Source organism: Scomber scombrus, chromosome 20, assembly GCF_963691925.1.
Source record: "Scomber scombrus chromosome 20, fScoSco1.1, whole genome shotgun sequence".
NCBI classification, from domain to species: domain Eukaryota; kingdom Metazoa; phylum Chordata; class Actinopteri; order Scombriformes; family Scombridae; genus Scomber; species Scomber scombrus.
The window spans coordinates 21084910-21107363 of NC_084989.1; the positions used below are offsets into that span (position 1 = coordinate 21084910).

The following is a 22454-nucleotide window of genomic DNA, read 5'->3' on the forward strand; positions in this document are numbered from 1 at the left end:
ACGTTTTCGGAGGTTTAGCAATTCATTCAGTTTTAATAGAAAATATACTTTATTCCTGGCAACCGACTAGCTAGTGACACAATCCAGAATGATAAATAATTATGTTTTTAATTAAATTGAATGTAGTCTTGGATTAATATCATTACACAGCCATAATCTGACTCATTTTATATCTTCTAAATTTTGCCGTCTTTTCATACTAAGATGGTCCTGTTGTCCGCTACAGTAGACGTGCTGTAAAAAGTAAAACTTAAAATTAAAAAGTCTAAATTGTAAGATGTCTTTTTTAGTCCTAAATAAGTAGGAAATCATTAAAAAACTTAAATTGGACGACACTTTTCTCCTTGGGTCCCAGGAGGATATAATAATGTGACCCAGTGCATTTCTGACTTGTATTTCTCATTTATACCACCTGTATTCTTCAGTATTTCTACAATTCATCCCCCACAAGGACCTTTTTCTTTCATTTATGGAGAACATAGAGATCAAATACAAAATCACTCCTTATTATTTGTTTAGTTTCGGTACATAGTTAAGATATTATTACCCCTTCTGTTGTCCTCCTGGGCCACCATTGTTTACCAAAAGTAAGACTGAATGCTCCTGAAAATATTTCTACATTTCAATTTTAAAGCATTTGTGTCAATATTGAGTTTTGACAAATTATGTAAAATGTGTTACAAACCACAGTGTTGCATTACATTTATTTTCCTGTATATATATATAATCAGACTTTTATGGATAAAAACTGATTACACCAATTGCATCACTGGGTTGCATCACATCATTGACCCAAGTAAAAAGTTATTACGTACCATTGTTACATGCTACTGATTTCAAATCTAAAGGAATATAAATACCTGTTAATATCTAATTATATCCGATAAGAACAGACTTGGAAGTCTCGTCGAAGTTGCCATAAAGTCATAAATCAATTATAATGACGATAAATATTATTATGCTTTTATCAGGCACTTTATTTTAGTATAGCACGGGTGTCTTTTAAATGCTGCTGCTTTATTGTCTTTTTAATTGTTTTTATGTTATTTATTCTATTTATTTTGCACTCTGGTCCTGAGGAACGCAGTTTTGTGCCACTATATGTATTATATAGATATGATTGGAATGACAAATAAATGAACTTGAACTTAAAGTCAGCACAAAACATCATCAGTGCTCAGTTAACAGCACTTGCGGACTTATACAAAATCTGTAGGGTCACAAATATCATCAAGGATTAAAAACTATAAAAAAAATAAAATAAAAAATAAAAATAAATTATGAACTGATCAACTTGTGCAATAATGTGCCGGCATGTGCAATTAAGACGGTAACTTCTAGCTCTTATTCCTATATTTATTACTGCCATTTTATATATTTTCTTTTTTTTTATCCATAGTGTATTTTATATGTCTCATTGCCTGTTGCTTTATGTTTATTGTTTATTGCTGTTTTTTATGTGTTATCAGCCACTGGGGACACATAACGTCATCGTGCTGCTGTGCAGTGACAGTAAAGACATTGAATTGAATCATTTCTGAGAGGAAACAAGTCAAACTCTCAGACATTTATGGGTCAATGACGTATAAGGATTTTCAACAACTCAATTTTAGAATAATAAAAACAAGCATATCTAATGCAGTAGTTCAAACATTCAGAATGTTGTGTACCTGAAAATTCATATTATACATTTGAAAGTGATTTTAGTGGGTTTTTCAAGATTAATTGGCACTGGCCTGAAAAAAAAGTCATGTGGTGCGACCATGATTCATCTTGAAATATCTTATTTAAATAAAAGATCATCATTTAAAAAAAATTCAAATACTTTGTTTCCAAACACTTTATATTACTGAAAACTTGTAAAAAAAGATGTGAAGCGTGTTAAGTTAATTAATTTATTTCAAGATGAATCATGGTCGCACCACATGACTCTTTTTAAAGGCCAGTGCCAATTAATCTTGAAAAACCCACTAAAATCACTTTCAAATGTATAATATGAATCTTCAGGTACACAACATTCTGAATGTTTGAACTACTGCATTAGATATGCTTGTTTTTATTATTCTAAAATTGAGTTGTTGTAAATCCTTATATGTCATTGACCCCTGTGTTATCAGCCACTGGGGACACATAATGTCATCGTGCTGCTGTGCAATGACAGTAAAGACATTGAATTGAATCATTTCTGAGAGGAAACGGGTCAAACTCTCAGACATTTATAACAGGCAGGTACTTAGGGTTAGGGTTGGGGTAATGGGTTGGGGTAATGGGTTAGGTAAAGATAAGACCATCAACTCCAGAGTGAGTTTAAGCTTTTGCATCTGTCTTACGTTTAACCTTTGTATCGTCCTCCCGGGTCAAATTGACCCCGTCTGTTTTGACTGTTCCTTCCTTCCTCCCGTCTGTCCTTCCTCCCTCCCTCCTTCTCTCTTTCCTCACTTCCTTCTTTCCTTCCTCATCCCCTTTTTCTTCCTTCCTTCCTTCTGTCCTTCCTCCCTCCCTCCTTCTCTCTTTCCTCCCTTCCTTCTTTCCTTCCTCATCCCCTTTTTCTTCCTTCCTTCCTTCTGTCCTTCCTTCCTCCCTCCCTCCTTCTTTCCTTCCCTCCTTCCTTCCGTCCTTCCTTCGTTCCTTCCTTCCTCTCTTCCTTCTTTCCTCTGTCCTTCTTTCCTTCCTTCCTCCATTCCTCTTTTCCCTCCTCCCTTCCTTCTTTCCTCCGTCCGCCCTTCCTTCCTTTCCTTCTTCCCTTCCTTCCTCCCTCCTTTCCTTCCCTCTTCCTCCTTTCCTTCCTTCTTCCTCCCTCCTTTCCTCCCTTCCTACCTTCCTCCCTCATTTCCTTCCTTCTTCCTCCCTTCCTTCTTTGACTCGAGGACAACAGGAGGGTTAACAGCACGTAGCCCTCTAGCTGTTTTACTTTCACATGTACATTAACTGATTTTCGCACCATTTTTCTCGCTCTAGCAGAACAATAAAGATAATAACCCTTGAACTTTGAAGTCATTAGCTGCAAAAGGGGAAAATACTTGCAGAGGTTAAAGTGAGGTGAGGTTTTTTCCCCACCTGATAAAAAAAAAAAAAAAACTGTTAACCCTTTAAAAAAAAGTTATACAATATCTTTACAGGAACATTTAACTGCTGTTTTATAACCGTTTTTCTCAATGTATTTTATTAGTTTCACTCATAGCTTTCATGCATCGTGTAGAGATGCTGAGGCCACAATGTCCCTCTTATAGACACATGCACATATAGGCACTCACATTTATATATATATACTTATTTGGTTTATTCTTACGTTTATGAAGTCATATTATTTTCTGTAATATTGTGAAATTTTAACATTTTTTTAGATGGAGGCTTTAAATAAGCCAATCAAGGTTTCCTGCCTCTCCCTGCACTCTATATTATCCGTCTTTTCTTTTGTATATTTTAACCTGTGCAAAATAAATTAGACTAAAAAAGACCTGGATGGCATCAAGAGTGAGTTTGGACCAATTTTATCTTTCCTTAATTTGTCTTTAAAGGCATTATCAATGTGTCAAACTATTATATTTTTACATTTTAAGTTACACTACTATATAAAATTTCATAGAGCCTGTCAGTTTAGGCTTTAAAAAAAATCAGTGTTTCACATTTTTTATTGTTTTTCAGACATATGGTACCAGTAAGTCACCTACTAGTTTATAGTAAAAATGCTGTTGGTATCAATGGAAAACAACATGTTTATTCAGTTAATAGATAGATAAAGTCTATGTTATCTTATGTGTTCGTGTTAATGTTTAAAGTATATTTTCTTTCTGTATGTTGTCATTTTATATTGAAAACTATTTAAAAAGGTACTTGAGGTAATTCGGAGATCAGTATCATTAAGTCACAGCATCATTTCTTGGAATTATTTAGCAGATTAGCTGCTTGGTTTCATCATTTAAGGATAATTCTGTATATTTATTGGGCAACTATGAAATACTTTGCTTCCTCCCTTACATGTACTTGTCATAACATCCTGATAAGTGTGAAGTATCATTGCTGAAAATGTGTTTTTTTTGTATAAACACGGCAATAAAAGCCAAAAAAAACATCTCTTAATCACTATTTGAATATTTCTACTTTCCACTGAAACCAGTACAGATATCAGTGCTTTTCTCCCTCACCTACTCTATAAATTCACTTTTAAAGTCCAAACATTTACCTCCACATCTTTGACTTTCTCGGACTCAGACGGACCAGAGGTCTCCGTCCCCCCCTCCTCCTCCTCGTCCTCTTCGTCCTCTCCCTCCTCTATGGGGCCGCTGCTGGGAGCGTGGCTGCTTTTGGAATCCTTGTCCTTCCTCCTCTTCTTGCCGCTCCTCTTCCTCCGTCCCTCGGGGGGCAGTTTGGACAGAGGTCGGTGGATGTGGTGAGAGGAGTGACGGTGATCTGCAACCCCAAAAAACACAGCACACATGTTATGTTAAGAGGCTTGTTTTTTAACATTTGACAGATGTACGAGAAGTTACTCAGAGTTGAAAAGCATGCAACAACAATAAAGCCTCTGTGTGCTTACACTCGATGTCCTCCTCATGGTAGTTGTGGTGCTGCTCGTCGGGAACGGCTGCGGAGGGGCTGAGGATCTGCTGGAAGCGCTGGACGCCCAAAGCTTTGTTCAGGTCCCCATCGTCCTCTTCCTCCTTCGGGCGTGGAGTCCCTTGTAGTGACGAGGCAGCTGAAGCCTCGGGCTGCAAACACATAAATGGACAAATAAATACACAGAAAACATTCAAATAAAAGGACTGTGATCTTAGATATTGTTTGTTTATACATTTATTCTCTCTCTTTTATATTTTTTTGTATTTTATTAAGATATGGACTCCCTATAAGTTGTGTCTTAAATACAGTATTGAGTTGAATTGACTTGAAAAACAGTGAAAATCAGCAAGTTGGTCAGAAAAATGGAGATCTGAGATGTCCTGTATTGAATAAATAAGCATTAGGACATAAATGAAATGTATAAATGTAGACAAATACATTATAAAAGACATTAACACCGTTTATTTATATTTTTCTATCAGTTTTGTCAAAATGTTCTTTTTACTATTTTCATTTCATTTCAACACCATTTCTGTGTTGAGGAGGTCATGTGATCGACTCTCTGCTCATTAAGATAACAGAAACAGTCTCACAAGTGGCTATTTGCTAGTTGTGATAAGAGTCTTTATTAAATTAATTAAATATTAAATTATTATTAAAGTCATGAGAGAGAAAATAAAAGACTTTGGAAAAAGGAATATTACATTTTTAAAAATGCTGAAATCAAGTATTACGTCCAATTGTGACAACAAATGAACAAACACGGAAACATTAAAATAAAACAATGAAAATCAGCAAGTTGATCCAAAAACTGGAGATCCAAGAGGTCCAGTAATGAATAAATAAGCCTTAGGACATAAATTAAATGTATAAATGTAGACAAATACATTAGAAAACTGTAATCAAATGATGGTTTTTCAGGGTTTTTTTCCACGATAACACAGTTTATTAACCATTTTTATCTTATTTGAGCAGTTTTTTGGTCAAAATGTTCTTCTTACAAAGTCTATTTAAATTTAATTTTGGTGTTGAGGTCATGTGATTAACTCTCTGCTCATTAAGATAACAGAAACAGTCTCATATGTGGCTATCTGCTATCTGTGATAAGAGGCTTTATTAAATTATTATCAAAGTCATTACAGAGATAAAAGAAAAAGAACATTGCTGAAGTTAAATATTACGTCCGATAAATGATGCAATTATGAAAAGAAGCAAGTAGTATTCTGGAGAAATATTAGACTATTTAACAGTTTGTGTTGTTATATATTAAGCCTGTATTTATTCATAACTGAACACTTTCATCTCCACACATGAAAGACCAAAGAAGTGTTTGTCTTTAACTTAAACCAACACTAGAGGGAGTTCTGCTGCTGTGAAACCATCCAGTCAGGAGGACATCATCATATGACCGACTCTTTTTCTCATGCATGTGTTCTTCAAAAATAAGCCTTAAAAAATTGGAAACAATGACCACGTGCTTTTGGACCCAGCTACTCTTTTTCCATGCTGCGGTGTGTGACAGGGAGTCATGTGGGTGATAACGGATCTGTTTTCTCGCTGCAGGATGCCGGACCCTGCTGCGCCCCTGCTCTGCCGGTGGGATGTTGTGATAAGATTTAAACAGGACCTGCGCTGTAGCCACCTCGAGGCAGATTGAATGTTGCCATGACTACTGAGCAGATGAGATCCTGGGGCGGACCCCTTCCCAGCGGTAGAGCTCGGGGGGCCACGAGTCATCTGATGCTCCCGTAAATAGTTCTCAGGAGGACCGACATGTCAATTACATATTAAGTTTTCTCCAGTGCTGCAGGGAGTAACAGAGAGCATGTGATCATACACATACGTGCTCAGATTAGCGTCTCACTGGTTGTTTTTTTTTCAGTTTATGCACAAAAAAAAGTGCATTCACTGAAGTTACTGTACCTAAGTGCAATTTTTAATGTATTTTCCATTATATTTTATTCTATACTTCAACTCGACTACATTTCAGAGGGAAGTATTGTAGCTTTCACTGCACTCTGACCTCAATAGTTGCAAGTTTTGCATAAATAAACACAAGGATGGGTTCATAAAATGTAGCCGTAATACGTTAAAACAGGGTTGGTTGGTAATGACGCCAATTCAGTCAGCATTTCCAACCAAAAGAGACATTTCCCCTCATCTCACCAACTTCTCAGATAGACGTCATTTAAGTAAAAAAGGAGGTCTGTGGAGAGGAGAAGAGGTCAAATCTAATATTTCCAAAGACTACAAAAAGATAAATACAGATTTTTTCATTTTCCTACTCAATTAATGATCTCATGACTCTCTGACCCCTGCACCAAATCACCTGAAGTGTATATAAAGTAGCTACACAGGCCCGTCTCAATAATTATCAACCTATCGTACAATATCGTAATTATCAGCATCATCATGTCTATATATGGACTTATCGTATGATGCATGGGCATGACCTTTGACCTCAGTATTGCCACACATCACATTAGCAGCTAAGAGGCTATTCATGTCACATTGGCTAAGTGAGTAGTGTCCTCCATTCCTCACTGTGCTCGTCCTGAGTGGAGACTGCAGAAGAGTTAAAAGGTAAATAACTCTGTCCTCAACCATAATGGCAGACATAATGAAGCACCCACTCTCCAATCCCCCCCTTTACATTATTATGCTATTATATTATCATTATATCAGCGGTATAAAATGATCTTTAAATGACAATAATATCGTTTATCGTGATTATTTCTGAGACAATATATCGTCCAATAAAAGTAGTTATTATGACAGGTTTACAGCTACAACAGTAAAATGCTACTTATACAGTCAAATAATGACATTTTTCTGCACTATAAGTACTTTTTACATTGTGTTAGTGCTAATTTTACTTATGCATCTGATTATTTATTTCGCCACTGCACAATTATTTCCAAAAAGTGCAACAAACTGTAGCAGGAATGAGTTGCCTCTGCATGTTCGGCATGTTCTTTGGCTTTTATCTACTACACTAGTCTTTATATTTTTTGCTATGTTGCTTTTACGCTTTGTTCTTTGGTCACTTTGGTCAACTGCTGTAACTTTTAAATGTGCTTAACAAATAAATTTGACTTGATTCGACTTGTAATAGTATGATATTAAATCGAATCAATCCTTTCCGCACTCTTAAAAGATCACGTCACATGCAGAATCACACACACACACATTTTCCTTTAGCTTCAACTGAGAACTTACAGGGAAACATTAAGCTCATCAAATCCATCAGGACGAGAAAATGCAAACGGGAAACTCGAGAGTTCATCCTCAAATCACGATACTCGGAGCTTGACGAATGTTAATAAGTAAAGGCATGTCCAAAGAACGTGTGAAAGGGTTTTCTGCTTTCTGCTGATTCTCACGATCCACATAAGCGTGCAAAGTTTACTCTGACCTGCTCTTACATGCCACACGCAGGTGACAGTGGAAAGCTCTAAACTGAGCTGAAGCTGAAGCTGGAGAGTTAAAAAAAGAGGCAGGTACACATTAAATATTGACCCAAGGTTCAATTCCTCATATAGCCTTTTTTTTCTTCTTCTCCCCCCTAACAGATCAACAAAAGACTCAAAAAATAGACACTATGTTCACCTCAAAAAACAAATCCGCCAAAGACAATTCAGCATATAAAAAGCATCAATAACACTTCAACTTAAACAGCAGAGTCTTTCATCCTAAATGGAGAAATGTATCTCTTATTGATCGCACTTCACTTCACTAAAACTCAAAATTGAATAAGATGACAGACATATTTTACGTATTCTCATCGTGAGTTTATTTTCACAGAGCCCTCATTCATATCACGGTTTCACAGTGGATCCCCAGAGGTGGGAGAGATGTGTGAAGGATTCTCAAAGAGGTGAGAGAATTTTCCACAACCGAGACCATGTGCGAAAACAAACCGACGGGGGAGCCGAGAAAACACACACACACACACACACAAAAAAAAAAACTGACAAGACAAGCAAACTGAGACTGAGATTTTCTGGCTTCGGTGAGGACTTACCTCGCTCATGGCAACGTGAGCTCAGATCACAAGGCAGGAAACGTCAGAGCCTTCAACCATGACAACAACTGGAGCTCTGGACCTTCTACACTTCTATTAAGAACTGCAGGGCAGGAGATATCCGTCGTCTCTCACCCCCCTTTTTGTGCTTATCAAAACCTCGTGATACCCTAATCTGAGCACTATCGGACCAACCTGCCACCTTCACCGGTCTGGCCCATTGTGCCGGAGCAGAATAAACAAGACTCTCGTTCTCGCTTTGAGGACAAATGCGGGACTGAAAGGACAAGCCGTGTTTGAACAGCCGGGGACAAAAAACCCTAACATTGACATTCATTTCCATATTCTAACATTGAAACGTATGAAGCCTTAATGTTGACCGAGGTGCTTTAAGTCAATGAACCTTGAAGGACAATGTCAACGCATAACAACTTAAGATATTGCACTTTTATAAAAGATGCATGTTTGAGGGGTTAATATTTACAGAAATGTTGAATAAGTTGTGTAAGTTTGACCACTAGTGAGCAGATTTCTACATGACAAATCACTGAGTCAACATATTTGTGGTTGAATATTTGACCAATAAGTCATCAACCAAATAAAACACGTGTGTATGGAAGTTTTTTATAAAATATTCCATCACGTTCATGTCAGAGAAAGTCAATATGAAAGCTGAAATGCATGCCGGTAACTTCCAATCAGTGCATTCTTCCATTATTCTATGAATGTATGTTCACTAAATGGGAATTAGCAGGACAGGAAGCTCAATCATTGCACTTATCTAATGGATGCAAATGGTGTAATAACCAATTTACCATCATGCATTTTTAAATTTTAACCCTTAAGATCTACAGTAGTATTGGATATATGCATAAATATGTTGGCTGACGTGAGCAGAAGTCTTGTTCCCTTTTGCTTAAATCTATTAAGAATGATGCTTAATAAGAGTAAAAGGAAATGCCAGGAGGATGTTCACCATCTTAGCTCATTAGTACTTTGAAAAAAAGTGCAGCTGAGGTTTATTATTTAGGGGGAAAACAAGTCCAAATTATTTGGTTCCAGGTTCTTAAATGTGAATATTTTCTAGTTTCTATGATAATAAACTGAATATCTTTAAGTTTTGGCCGTGATGAACATTTAATACACCAAATAACTAACACTAACTGTTCACTAAATGGGAATTAGAAGGCCAGGAAGCTTAACCATTGCACTTATATAATGGATGCAAATGGTGAAAGAACTCATTTACCACCATGCATTTTAAAATTTAACCCTTTACCCTCCTTTTGTCTTCCTGGGTAACAATGTACATGGTTCAGTTGGACTTTTTATAAAGCATAAGATATAAATTATCATCCAATTCTTTGTTGGACCCTTTTAGTCAACTTCATTCCTACTTATTACCACATGTTTTACACATATGTTTTGGAAATTATGGACAAAAGGCCTCATTTAAATGACAGAATACCTCATTTTTGAGTTAGCGCCTGTTCTTCCCAGGTCAGAATTGACCCGAGGACAACAGGACGGGTTAAGATCTACAGTAGTATTGGATATAAATATATATATATATGTTGGCTAAAGTAAGTATAAGTCTGTTGTCTTTAGCTTACATCTATTGAAATTTGAGCTAAATAAAGAGTAAAAGCAAGACTACACATGCATGCTAAACAAAGTACAGCTGAGGTTTTTTATCTAGGGAAGAAAATGTCCAATTTATCTGGTTCCAGCTTCTTAAATGTGAATATTTTCTAGCTTCTATGATAATAAACTGAATATCTTTAAGTTAAAAAGACATTTCAGAGCAATGATGAACAATTTTCACCATTTTCTTACATTTTATAGATCAAACAAACTAACTCCGACTACCTTCCCCGGAGCCACGCTGCTGCTAACATGGCTAAAAAAAATAATTAACACATGACTGACACCAGACAATAAGAGCATTATCTCCCATAACGGACTTCAAATAAAACGACAGCTTGTAAAATAAAAGACGAGGCAATCCAGTGAGGCAATAAGCTGTCAGGAGGTTGCGTGCATGTGCAGCAGCCTGTGGTGCACGATGAAGTGGACACTCGACAATTTGTGGAGGCTGTAGAGGAGATTATCTGTGTCGTGAGGTAGGCTCAAATCCTGCACAGTCAGCACTTAGAGGGGGAAAGGGGGAGAAAGAGGCTGTGGATACTGTCGTGATCATGTCATGCCATGTGGCTGCTGAGTCACCGCATTCCTACATATCTCAATGTCAGTCGGCGAGGAGACACGAATATGCACAATATGCTGAAGGTTTCCTCATTTCAAAATCAATCGGAGACTAAAAAACGACTCTCCAGGTCTTAATTTCCACTTCCTGTCCGGAGATATCCTTTGATTATATTTGTATTGGAGATCTGACTTTTATCTTTATACATGCAAGTCTGCTCTGTAATAACCTACGAGCCATTGAGAAGAGTGTCAGTCCAAGTTTTCTATGGTTGGTTAATCACAGAGGGAGAAAAAAACCCTAAACCTCCATTCAGGAGCTGCACCTTGTCGTCAAAATTAGCTTGATCCTATATGGAACACTAATTATAAATGATGGACACAGGAAGTGGCGACACACAACTAAAGTTACGCCACTTTTCATAACTTCATCACTCAGTCAACTGTGGAAATATGTTATCTAATTGTCTAAAATGAGAAATAAAAAGGATTTAACAGAACTAACTGATCCAATATAGTGACAAAAGGTCACTCGGGTGTCTTTGCTGGTTCATTTTTCTGTTAGCATTGTCGCTAACAGGTTAGGCGGCTCGCTTCGTGCTTGTAGAGTTTATATTTTAAAAGGTTTATTATGATAGTTTTGTATTTCTCTGTAAGTCAGCGCAGTGTTAACAGTATTAATTACATGCCTGATAAGATCTAAGCTGCAGATATGAACTGGTTTTAATGTGTAATGGGATCTTTTATGTTTTAGCCAAAGAGGAATTTCCACCTTGGAGGAAAATAAAGCTTTATTCTATTATATTCTAACATTATTAACATACATTACTACAACACATCAGTGTTTCCCAAAGAATTATGAGAGACTATGGTGGTTGGATCTCATTTTGAGCCTCTCGGGGAGTCACATTTTTAAGTCAAATGCATCATTCTGGTGCAGTCTGAGAGCCAAATTAAGAGGTTACATCTATAAAACATTAAAAATAATTGTATTCTAAACAATTGTGTGCTTTAGTACAGACATGTTTGGCTCACTATGAAACTGTGGTGGCACAAATCAGACTATGGTGGGCCGCCACAGTCTATATAATTAACGTGGAAACAATGCATACATACATTACAACATTACTAGCATTATATCTCAGCTCTGGAACTCAAACTATTTTCTAAGCCCCCTAAAAAAAAACATATATTTAAATAACTAAATTAATATCGTAAAAAGCTCAACGATTGTGCAGACACAGTTTCCAGTAGCTACGGACAGATCAATGCTTTCGCTCCTCACTTTTATCCGAGCTGAAGATGCCCCCGACTGATAAACAAGTGTCTGTTGGGTAAGAGGGGTTTTACAGCAGCTGCCAGACGCACGTCACAGAAAGTATATGGAGGTTAGAAAAGTAATAAAACCTGATATGGATTAGATGGTGTGAACAGGTTGTTACTAATCCTGAAATGTGAGGTGTGATGGATGGCTCACTTCCTGACTGTCTCACTGTCTGACTGTCTCAGTGTGAGTCACTGATGCCGTTTCACTATGTCTCACCTCCGGAGTTCAAAACTATTCAGATACACAATCAGACTGTATCCAACCTAAGAGGAATATTCATGTTTAACCCCGAAACAGGCAGGATTTTATTTACTTTTATGTTATTAAGTTATCTCATTTGCACCTAAGTTAACTTATCCACAACTTTTTTTTTTTTAATATTTTGTATATTCTGGATTTTATGAGTTGTGTCTCCACCAGGAAACGTCGCCCCTATTAAAGTATTTAAAAAATATATATATATATATGTATGTATCTTCTGCTACACGTTGACTGTTTAAGGGTTATAAAACAATTAATAAGGACCAATATTAAATATCATTGTATGACAACAAAGTTAAAGAAAAACACTTTTGATAACGTTTTGTTATTGTTTCATTATTCACTCGTATTGTTTTGTATGTTTGGCTTGGAAGTGACTTTTAGAGTTTAATAAAAAAATAAATAAATAAGGGGAAAAAAGGGTAAGATTAGAAAAGTTCTTTACTTCATCCTTCACCCTTTCAAACATTGAATGGTTATTGTTTTGTTGTTTTGTTGTCATTTCTAATTTTTTTTATAATCCACAGCCTTTTAATTTTTTATTTCCTTATTTTAACATAATAAGTAAATACATAAATAAAAACTAGTTCACAAGAATGGATGAGAGCAGATCTCAACCTGGAGACGGACACTTCCTGAAGGCGTTGAAAGATAAATCCAAGGTGAAAGGAGATGATTAACAGGATTAATAGGAAGACAATCAAATCATCAATTAGGTTGGACAGCCAGTGACTCACACACATGTTGACTAAGTGAGTCAACGAGACACGAGGAATAGTTCAACTCTTATTTGCTTTGTTGACAAGAAATATGCGGACAGGAGATGGAAAGTTTAGGTTTAGGTTTAGCTTAGTATAAAGTCAAACATCTGCACACAAGCAAATATAAAGCTCACTAATCAGCCAGGCTACACGTTTCCCCTTGTTTCCAGTCTTTATGCTAAGCTAATGCTAATTGTCTCCTGCAGTGTGCACGTGTGGTATCAAACCTCTCATGTTTCTTTTAGATTTTCGGCACCTGATGCTTGGAACAATCTTCAATCTGAAATTTATCTTCTCATCAAAACCTCGAAACCTTTGACTGAATTTAAAGATCTGGTGAAAACTCAGGAGTCAAGACTGTCTGTATGCAAGTGTTTTATATAAGTATGTTTATATTTGGCTAATTATGGGGCTAACCTGGTTAAATAAAGGCTAAATAAATACATAAATTAAACTCTCAGCAAGAAAGTGAAGCATAGCAAAGCAATATTCCCATAAAAGTTGAACTATTGCTTTCCAATTTGACATTTCTTGGCCAGGATTAAGTAACTTTTTCCAGTTCTGTCGTGATCGTAAAGTTACCAGATAACCAGCGGAATCTTCAAGAAGTTACAGCCGCCCCCCAGGCCAAGAAATAGTCCAACACTTAATCCCCCCCGTAAAACCACACCTTGGTTTTCAGACAAACCGACATATATATCGTGCCAATTTGTAAGCGAGGCTAGCAGTTACCCCCCCTCAATCTTACTTAAGTCTTTTATGCTAAGCTACGTTATCTTGTTGCTGGTTGTACTTTCTTATTAACCGATCTCATCTAAATCTCAGCGGGAAAGCGAAAAAGTATTTCCCCAAAATATCGAACTATTCCTTTAATTAAACATACCCTAAAAAGATAAAGTTTCATTCGTGCAGTTGAAATTCACCTCAAGCAAACCACTGACTCTAAATGCACCAAATATTCAGTTCTGCAGCCGAATCTGACCTTTAACCTTTCTGTGTTCGCCACAATTAAAGAAGTATTGCATCATTAAGACGTTTAACACAATTACTGGCAACTTATGTCACTTCAAACCTGCTAAAACTAACAAAATAACCCCAATTTTTGCTACTTTAAGCTGTTCATTTGCTACATTTCTCACAGTTTTCTCCTGTCAAAATACTTCACAGCACCACCTGCGGACATTATAAAAAAAAGAGGTAGCTATCTGTAACTAGTGACGAATTAAGATGTCATTAGGGTGGAGTAATTATTACCCTTGGATTACTAATACCGAGTAAAAAGTCATTGAGCTGTTGGCGAGGAAGTCAAAGTGCATCTCTAAGGCAGCTGCGTCACACTGAACATTAACCAGGTGAAAAGTTCGTGTCGAGGTTAAATTTACCTGAAAAAAACGCAAAGTCAGGCAACATAGGAGCTGTATTTGCGTTCTGTAGTAAGGTAGATGTGTAATGAATGACCAAGAGGGGGGGGGGGATGATAAGAGCTAGACTAATTATCACAGACACAGAGAAAAGGAGAATGAGAGACGGTAAGCCTTTGTTAAACGTAGTAAGCGTGGTGGTGTGGTGAAGCTTACGTTTGAGCATTAATGACGCAACAAAAAAAAAAAGCCAAACTCACCTTGGACACAAACAGAAACTCCATCAAATTAGACACGTGTGTGTTTTTCCGCAGCCTTTAAAAAAAAAAACACGGAGAGAGAGAGAGATGGCGATATTTGCTTTCCCCCCCCCCCTCTTCTCTCTCGCCAATGTCAAGCAAGTAAAAAGCCAACAAATGCCAGCCCCTGGTTTTATAGATTTCCTATTTCTGTTCGCCCTCTGTCACATGATCAGGGGCAGATCTTCAGTTAAGGGGGTAGGAAGAAGACATTACTCACTTTCACAATGTAAGCTCTTAAAAAAAACTCAACACACACAGGATTAACTAGACTCTCCCTAACTACACACACACTGACACACACTGACACAAGCCCATATTGTTAAAGGAGAGATAATAATTAACTTGGTAAGAGTTGGAGCCAAAGGGAACGAGCAATAAATGCTAAAAGCGCTGTCATAACGCCAACTGTTTTATCTTTAGTGAGCTTCTTGATCTGGCAGATCCCAGACGACTCGTACTGCGGAGCACTGTAGCGGCGTGTTTGAAGGTAGTCGACTGTCTTACCTGCTATAATTAGCTTTAAAAAGACACACAGGGCCTTTATAGTCTTATGCACTAGTGTTACATCATTTAATCATATAATAAATGTAATTGTAATCTATTATAGTTACTGATGAAAATGTTTATGATTATAAAGGAGGTTACATCTGAAGTCAGACCTTTAAGATTTTACTCAGGAGGGTTTTTTCCTCATTTTTTAATATTTAACATGTTACTGAATACATATATTGCTGTTTTTAATTCTTTGAAATCAATATTTTTCTTTATATTTAGTAAATAAATCATGATGTGGGCTTATTTGGAGCACACATGAGCTTAAATGGAGTCACAGTACCAATTAAACTCACTTTATTCATCAAATATCTTTATTTTATATTCCAAAATCTACATGAACTAATGAATACATTTTCAAATGAGAGATAAATGTTGCTTTATAACAAATGATCTCCCTTATAAATCATGTCAGTATCCATGAAAAACAGCTGGACTTAGATTTTGGTGCTTAATGGGAACATTTACCCTAACAGATGATCTTAGATCTTAGGAAGGAAGGAAGGAAGGAAGGAAGAAAGGAAGGAAGGAAGGAAGGAAGGAAGGAAGGAAGGAAGGAAGGAAGATGGAAGGACAGAAGGAAGGAAGGAGGGAAGGAAAGAAGGAAAATAGGAAGGAAGGAAGGAAGGAAGGACAGAGAGGAAGGAAGGAAGGAGGGAAGGAAGGAAGGAAGGAAGGAAGAAAGGAAGGAAGGAAGGAAGGAAGGAAGGAAGATGGAAGGACAGAAGGAAGGAAGGAGGGAAGGAAAGAAGGAAAATAGGAAGGAAGGAAGGAAGGACAGAGAGGAAGGAAGGAAGGAGGGAAGGAAGGAAGGAAGGAAGGAAGGAAGGAAGGAAGGAAGGAAGGAAGGAAGGAAGGAAGGAAGGAAGGAAGGAAGGAAGGAAGGAGGGAAGGAAGGAGAGAGGAAGGAAGAAAGGAAAGAAGGAAGGACGGAAGGAAGGAAGGAAGGAGGGAAGGAAGGAAGGAGAGAGGAAGGAGGGAAGGAAAGAAGGAAGGACAGAAGGAAGGAAGGAAGGAAGGAAGGAAGGAAGGAAGGAAGGAAGGAAGAGGAAGGAAGGAAGGTGGGAAGGAAGGAAGGAAGGACGGATGGAAGGAAGGAAGGAAGGTGGGAAGGAATTAAAGTAGTTACATTACTTATTGCATTTAATTAGAATAACTAGTAATCTGTAACCTATTACATTTCACTGACCCTGGCCAAAACTAATAGTAAGCAATATTATTTGTGCAACATTTAAAACTAAAAGGCACTGATTTAGAGACATTTTGTTGCTTTAGCTTTTAAATTCAGTTGTTTACATCTCCTCTCTTTTGACCGGCATTCAAACAGGAAATGGGTAAATAATAATAATAAACATAAGGAAATTATTTGATGATCTTAATATGACAGGCTTCTTCTGTTGAGATCACCAGATAGCAATGTGTGATTCTGTGAAGGAGTTCAACTATCACACACACATCATGTAGGTGTGAAACTATTTTAAAAAACAGCACCAAGAAAAAAACAACCAAAAAACGCCTCTCTGTTTTCTGCCTCTGTTATTTAGTCAAGCTTCAGTTTATATCCACGTCTAAAGCAGACTCATAATATTATAGTGAAGGAATTTAATAAGTTATAAGATTAGTGTCACCAAGTCAGTATCAACGCTTCTGTGGCCAGAAAAGTGATTTTGGAGAATATTATGACGTCAAAGTGAAGTTAACCTTTGACCTTTTCAGATATAAAATGTCATCACTTCATCCTTTTTTATCTTATTAGACATTTCTGTGAAATTTTGTCATAATCAGTGTTTGGATTCTTCAGTTTTGGTTTTATAAAAAGTGTGTTTGTACGGTCACAGCAACCTTGACTTTTGTCCACTTGAAATCTAATCACTTCATCCTTGAGTCAAAGTGGATGTTTGTTCCAAATTTTTGAAGAAAATCCCTGAAGGCGTTTCTGAGATATTGTGTTCTCTAGAACTGGACGGGGCGGAAAAAACTTGGAAAATATAAAAATCTCCGGCTGCAGCTGCAGCTGCGGCTGTCGCTGGCGTGGAGGCAGAAAAACTCTTATAAACAAGACGTCTGGTGAGGTTTTTACTTCTTTGTGATTATGACATAACTATTTTCTATCCAAGAACAAATGGTTATAAAAGAAAAATACATGAGATATGATAAATGATCTCTGAGGTCGCTCTACACATATTTCACGGTTCGGTAGTTTCGGTGTCATATATCCACTTCCACCTCCTAAATACTCTGCCAGGGTTTACATTTCAAAACATGGACAATAGTTATGTTTGTTTATGTGCAGCGAGCAACGTCCTTCCAGGTAGATAAGACGAGAGTCACACGACTAGACTAGTGAGAAACATCGGAAAGGAAACAGCTGACAACACTGACAAACAGAGAAATGCAAAGCTAAGGAAAACCAGGCGTTTCCTACTACAGTGTTGCAGTTACGCAATAAGAAGATAACTACTGTATGAGCTACGAGATGAAAACAGTGTCTTCTATCAGTTGATCTCTATCAACTTCACAGTTTATGTTTTTTAATGTTTGTTCTCACAGTTAATTTCCACTCGCCTACATGATCAACCCACATCAAAGTCAACCCTCTTTAAATGTGTGATGTTGAAAGCCACACTGCTGGAAAATGAAGGAAATGTCACGTTAAGCAAAGGTGAGTAAAAAAAAAAAAAAGAAAAAAAAGATGCTGCCTTTATAAATTCTTGGAACGCAGCTCACATATTAATACCAAGAATTCACCCACCATCTCCAACCGAAACTCAAATCTAACATCGTGAGACTATTTATGGGTGGATTCTTCCTTTAAGCTTGTGATATTTTCTGCCTCAGCATCTTAATCATCCTAAGATGAACTTGTTGAGAACCTCTCGAGTTGAGGAATGCTGCAGCTTTCTTTGGCCGGCCACCAGCTCAACCCTCCAGGTTCTCTTGCCAGTCGTGTTTATCAAAAAAAAGAAAATCCCACCAGCAGCCGTGCAATTACGTTCTGCATTCGTGTGCCAGCTTTATTTTACTGTTTCCAATACTGGCAACACTAAAAAATACGAGGAGAAAAAAAAGCTCTTTTATAGTTGTGGCATCGTTCACATTCTCCAGTGCTGTAATGATAAGGAGATTTCAGCAGCAGCAGCAGCAGCAGAAGTGATTTGGAGCTAGAAATGCTGCATGTAACCAGTGAATTGGCTCTAGCATGAGACTAGATTTGTACACACATAACTCTGGAGGGAACGGCACTGTCCAAAATACACACTCCGATGCCAGAGAGGACCGAAGGAGCTGATGCAGCATAAAAATCCAGCAGCAAAGAGAGAGAGAGAGAGAGAGAGAAGAAATGTGTTTGCAGTGGTGGGTGTTTGGAGGAAAAGCTGCAGAATAGCTCGCAGCCTCATGAAACGACCGTAAACTACTAATTGAGAACATCATCTTCCTCCTGAGAGAGTGTTTAACCTCGTTTGTCACCAGGATCACCCAGCGTGCCTCGTGTGTGTGTCGTTTTTCTTCTATGATGTGGTCGGAGAATATATTGCCTGAGCTGACGGGTTAGAGGAGAAAGAGAGAGGAGAGACAGAGAAAGAGGGCGTTCCTGCATGCGGTCGTGTCGACTTACGCTGTGAATAACCGATGCCACGGCGTCTGTAATCTGGTTGGGAGCGCTGGGGTTGCTCATGGCTCTGAGCGGTGGAGTTCGCTGCTGCTGGAGAGGCTCTGGAAAGCTGATTTGGATTGGGGTTTTTTTTTTTTGGCTTTAGCCCTTCTCTTTCTCACTGGGACTCAGACAGCTTTTGGGCAGCATAACCTGGAGACAGATATAGATCCGCAAAAGGGGTTAGTCCACATAAAGCTGCAGATTTAAAAACATGAAGCAAAACAAAGCGCTGAAATACTGAAGCTGTGGGCCAGTAATCCCTGAATATGAATTTTAATTGTTTTGGCTCTTTACTCTGACACATTAGGCTCGAAATAGAAACGGCATGCCGATTTCTTCAGTCCAGGAATTTGAAATTCCTATTTCAACATCATCCTTCAATTTTTATGACATTGGAGCAGAGAGACATAAACCAGACAAGAAATTTTAAATATGAAGACTTTAGTGAAGTTAATTATAACTTGCCTAATTACCTTTGGCCCCTATCATTTTGTATAATTATATGTACTGGTAACTTTGAATTACATTCCTGCTAGCATCTCTGTAAAGCTGCATTAGGCACAGTCGTACTTTTAAGATAAATGCAGCACGATAATAAAAATCTGACCCAGTGATGGCGCTAAATTAACCCTCCTGTCATCCTCAGGTCAAGGAGAAAGGAGGGAGGAAGGGAGGGCGGAAAAGAGGAAGGAGTTAAGGAGAGAAGGAAGGGAGGAAGGAAAGGAGTAAGGAAGGTAGGAAGGAAGGAAGTGAGGAAAGAAGGAAGGAAGGAAGGAAGGAAGGAAGGAAGGAAGGAAGGAAGGAAGGAAGGAAGGAAGGAATGAGGAAGGAAAGGAGTAAGGAGGGAGGAAGGGAGGGAGGAAAAGAGGAAGGAAGTAAGGAGAGAAGGAAGGGAGGAAGGAAAGGAGGAAGGAAGGAAGTGAGGAAAGAAGGAAGGGAGGAAAGAAGGAATGAGGAAGGAAGTAAGGAGAGAAGGAAGGGAGGAAGGAAAGGAGGAAGGAAGGTAGGAAGGAAAGGAGTAAGGAGGGAGGGAGGAAGGAAAAGAGGAAGGAAGTAAGGAGAGAAGGAAGGGAGGAAGGAAAGGAGGAAGTGAGGAAAGAAGGAAGGGAGGAAAGAAGGAATGAGGAAGGAAGGACAGAAGAATAGGAGTAAGGAGGGAGGGAGGGAGGAAAAGAGGAAGGACGTAAGGAGAGAAGGAAGGGAGGAAGGAAAAGAGGAAGGAAGGAAGGAAATGAGGAAATAAGTATGGAAGGAGGAGGGAGCAAAGAAAGAGGGAAGGAGGGGAAGAATGAAGGAAAAATTAAAGAAAGAGGGAGGAAGGAAGGAAGGAAAGAAGGAACAGTCAAAGGAGATGGGGTCAATTTGACCCGGGAGGACGACAGGAGGGTTAAAAATGAAGGGTTCAAAAAACTTATAAAGGCATCATCATCTGAGCAATAAATGACAAATGTACAAATAGATGTTGAGATATTTCACTAAAATGTGAGGAACGTAAACCTCATGGTGGCGCTAGAGGAAAAGGTCAGAGAAGAGGATCACCAAATTCATTAGGACTCCTCCTCTGACAACATTTGATGATAATCCATCCATTAGCGGCTGAGATATTTCAGTCTGGACCAATCTACTGTCTGACATGCTGCTGTAAGCTTTTTTTTTTAAAAAAAGGGTCACAACTCATGCACAGTTCATCTTCAGAGGACGTTAAACACAATAATTGCAGCTCTTCTGACATAACAGTAAGTTTTGCATTTAAAATTGAATGTTCTCGAGCACAAAGTCAACACAAAAACACACAAAGTAACATGTTTTACTGTCCTAACTGTACTCACATCTACTCTAACTAAGAAAGAACCGGCTTCAGGATTTCCTGGAAGCCCTTAAAGTACCTTTGAATCCCCCAGACGCCACTTCACTAAACACTAACCGCCTCTCATTTCACGCTGGAGCAGGAAACTCTTAACAACAGTTTACATTGTACTCGAGGCGTGACGGTCGGCAACGGTTGCCGAAGACGTACAAAAGCATACCTAACACATTTCATAATCAACATCAACCTTTTTCCATTTCTCCGATTCCTGATCTTAAAAAGGCCCACTCGCAGCACTTCCACCATCCAAGGTTATTAACCATTAAGAGTCAGATAAGAGGCAAGATAACCTGGTGCTACTGTGCAGACGACCCTTTGATAAGCGAGCGGCACGTGCCTCCACTAACCTCCACCTTCGTCACACACTCTCTCTTAAATTCTCCCGTTATTTGATGTACAAACTACAAAGGAATCATATCAGAATCGGGGCAATTTAGGGCAGCTTGAGGTGCCAGAAGAGGACTAAACTAAGGTTTGCAAAATGAGCTTGCAAGAGGTAGAAGTGTGCAAGAGTGTGTCATTTACATAAAAATACAGATTAACCGAAATTTGCATTCATTTCGGAGTGTGTTTAAAGTCCAAATGACACAACTTAAATACTCTTAGACATGATGTATGACATCAACAACTAAAATCTTTAACTTTTACAGTAATTTAAATAAAGCAGGCGCCCCATAGTGTCGTAAAACCTTTCTCTAAGTGTCGCCCCCTCGCTGCTTTATTAACTAAACAGCGACTTTGATTCAAACTAAAAAGCAAGAATCCGTCTTTTTGATTCACGGTTGGAAATCATGTCCTGCCAAAGCCGAGCTGGCTCTCTGACAGCAGCTATCAAAGTAATGATAAGCCTCCTTGATGCCTGAGCACAATCATATCAATGACCTTGTTGGCAACTGACTTTCTATGGAGGTATGTAAAAAAAAAAAAAAGTACAATCAATGACAAGAGATTAGTATTTTTAGGAGCTGGAAGAACACGTTACCTGCCAAGGAGACAGACTCTCACACACGCTGTTTCTTTTGGCAACGCTCTACGTTCACTCTGCCACGATGCTAATCACTGCACACAACGTTAATTACAGACTGGCAGCTGTTCGATTCAGAATATCACCTTTAACCCTTACATACTTGTTCGAGGGTCGATTTTGACCCATTTTGACATTTGGGAGTGAAAAAAAAATAGCAAGAAATATGATGATTTATCCTGATGTGATGCAAAATATGCAAAAAATGGAAATATTTCAACTATTTAAACACGTTTTTGTGCAGCTGTGTTCAAAAAACACTATTCAAAAATACTGTTTTTTCACATTTTCCTGTATCAAGTAACATTGGACCAATATATATCATTGTAAAAGTGATTCTAAATGTTTTATCTCCATCGATAAAAAGTGTAAAAACTATAAAAAGTGTAAAAACTAAAGAATAAACTTTCTCTGCTCTCTGAAAACATCATTATCATCACAGGACCCAGAATAAGTGATTTTTGTGCATCTGATACTCATTTTTGTTGAATTTTTGACTCATATTTATGTAAAAATTCAAACACAAGCATTCAAAAATACAGTTTTTTCAATCAA

General features: G+C 38.0%; 1 protein-coding gene across 6 annotated transcripts in view; it reads right to left on the reverse strand.

The window, feature by feature from the left end:
• slc4a2b (solute carrier family 4 member 2b) overlaps positions 1-22454 on the reverse strand; it is a 50306-nt gene that overhangs the window by 23435 nt on the left and 4417 nt on the right. For 5 of the 6 annotated variants that reach the window (XM_062441885.1, XM_062441884.1, XM_062441882.1 and 2 more), the window contains exons 2-4: positions 18970-19158; positions 4538-4709; positions 4184-4410 (exon numbers count right to left, since the gene is read on the reverse strand). In XM_062441885.1, coding sequence (XP_062297869.1) covers positions 4184-4410; positions 4538-4709; positions 18970-19029 — 459 coding nt within the window. In that variant the 5' untranslated portion in view covers positions 19030-19158. Of the gene's footprint in view, positions 1-4183; positions 4411-4537; positions 4710-14759; positions 14878-18969; positions 19159-22454 lie in introns of those variants that run through there. The other variant, XM_062441886.1, reaches the window with a different exon arrangement.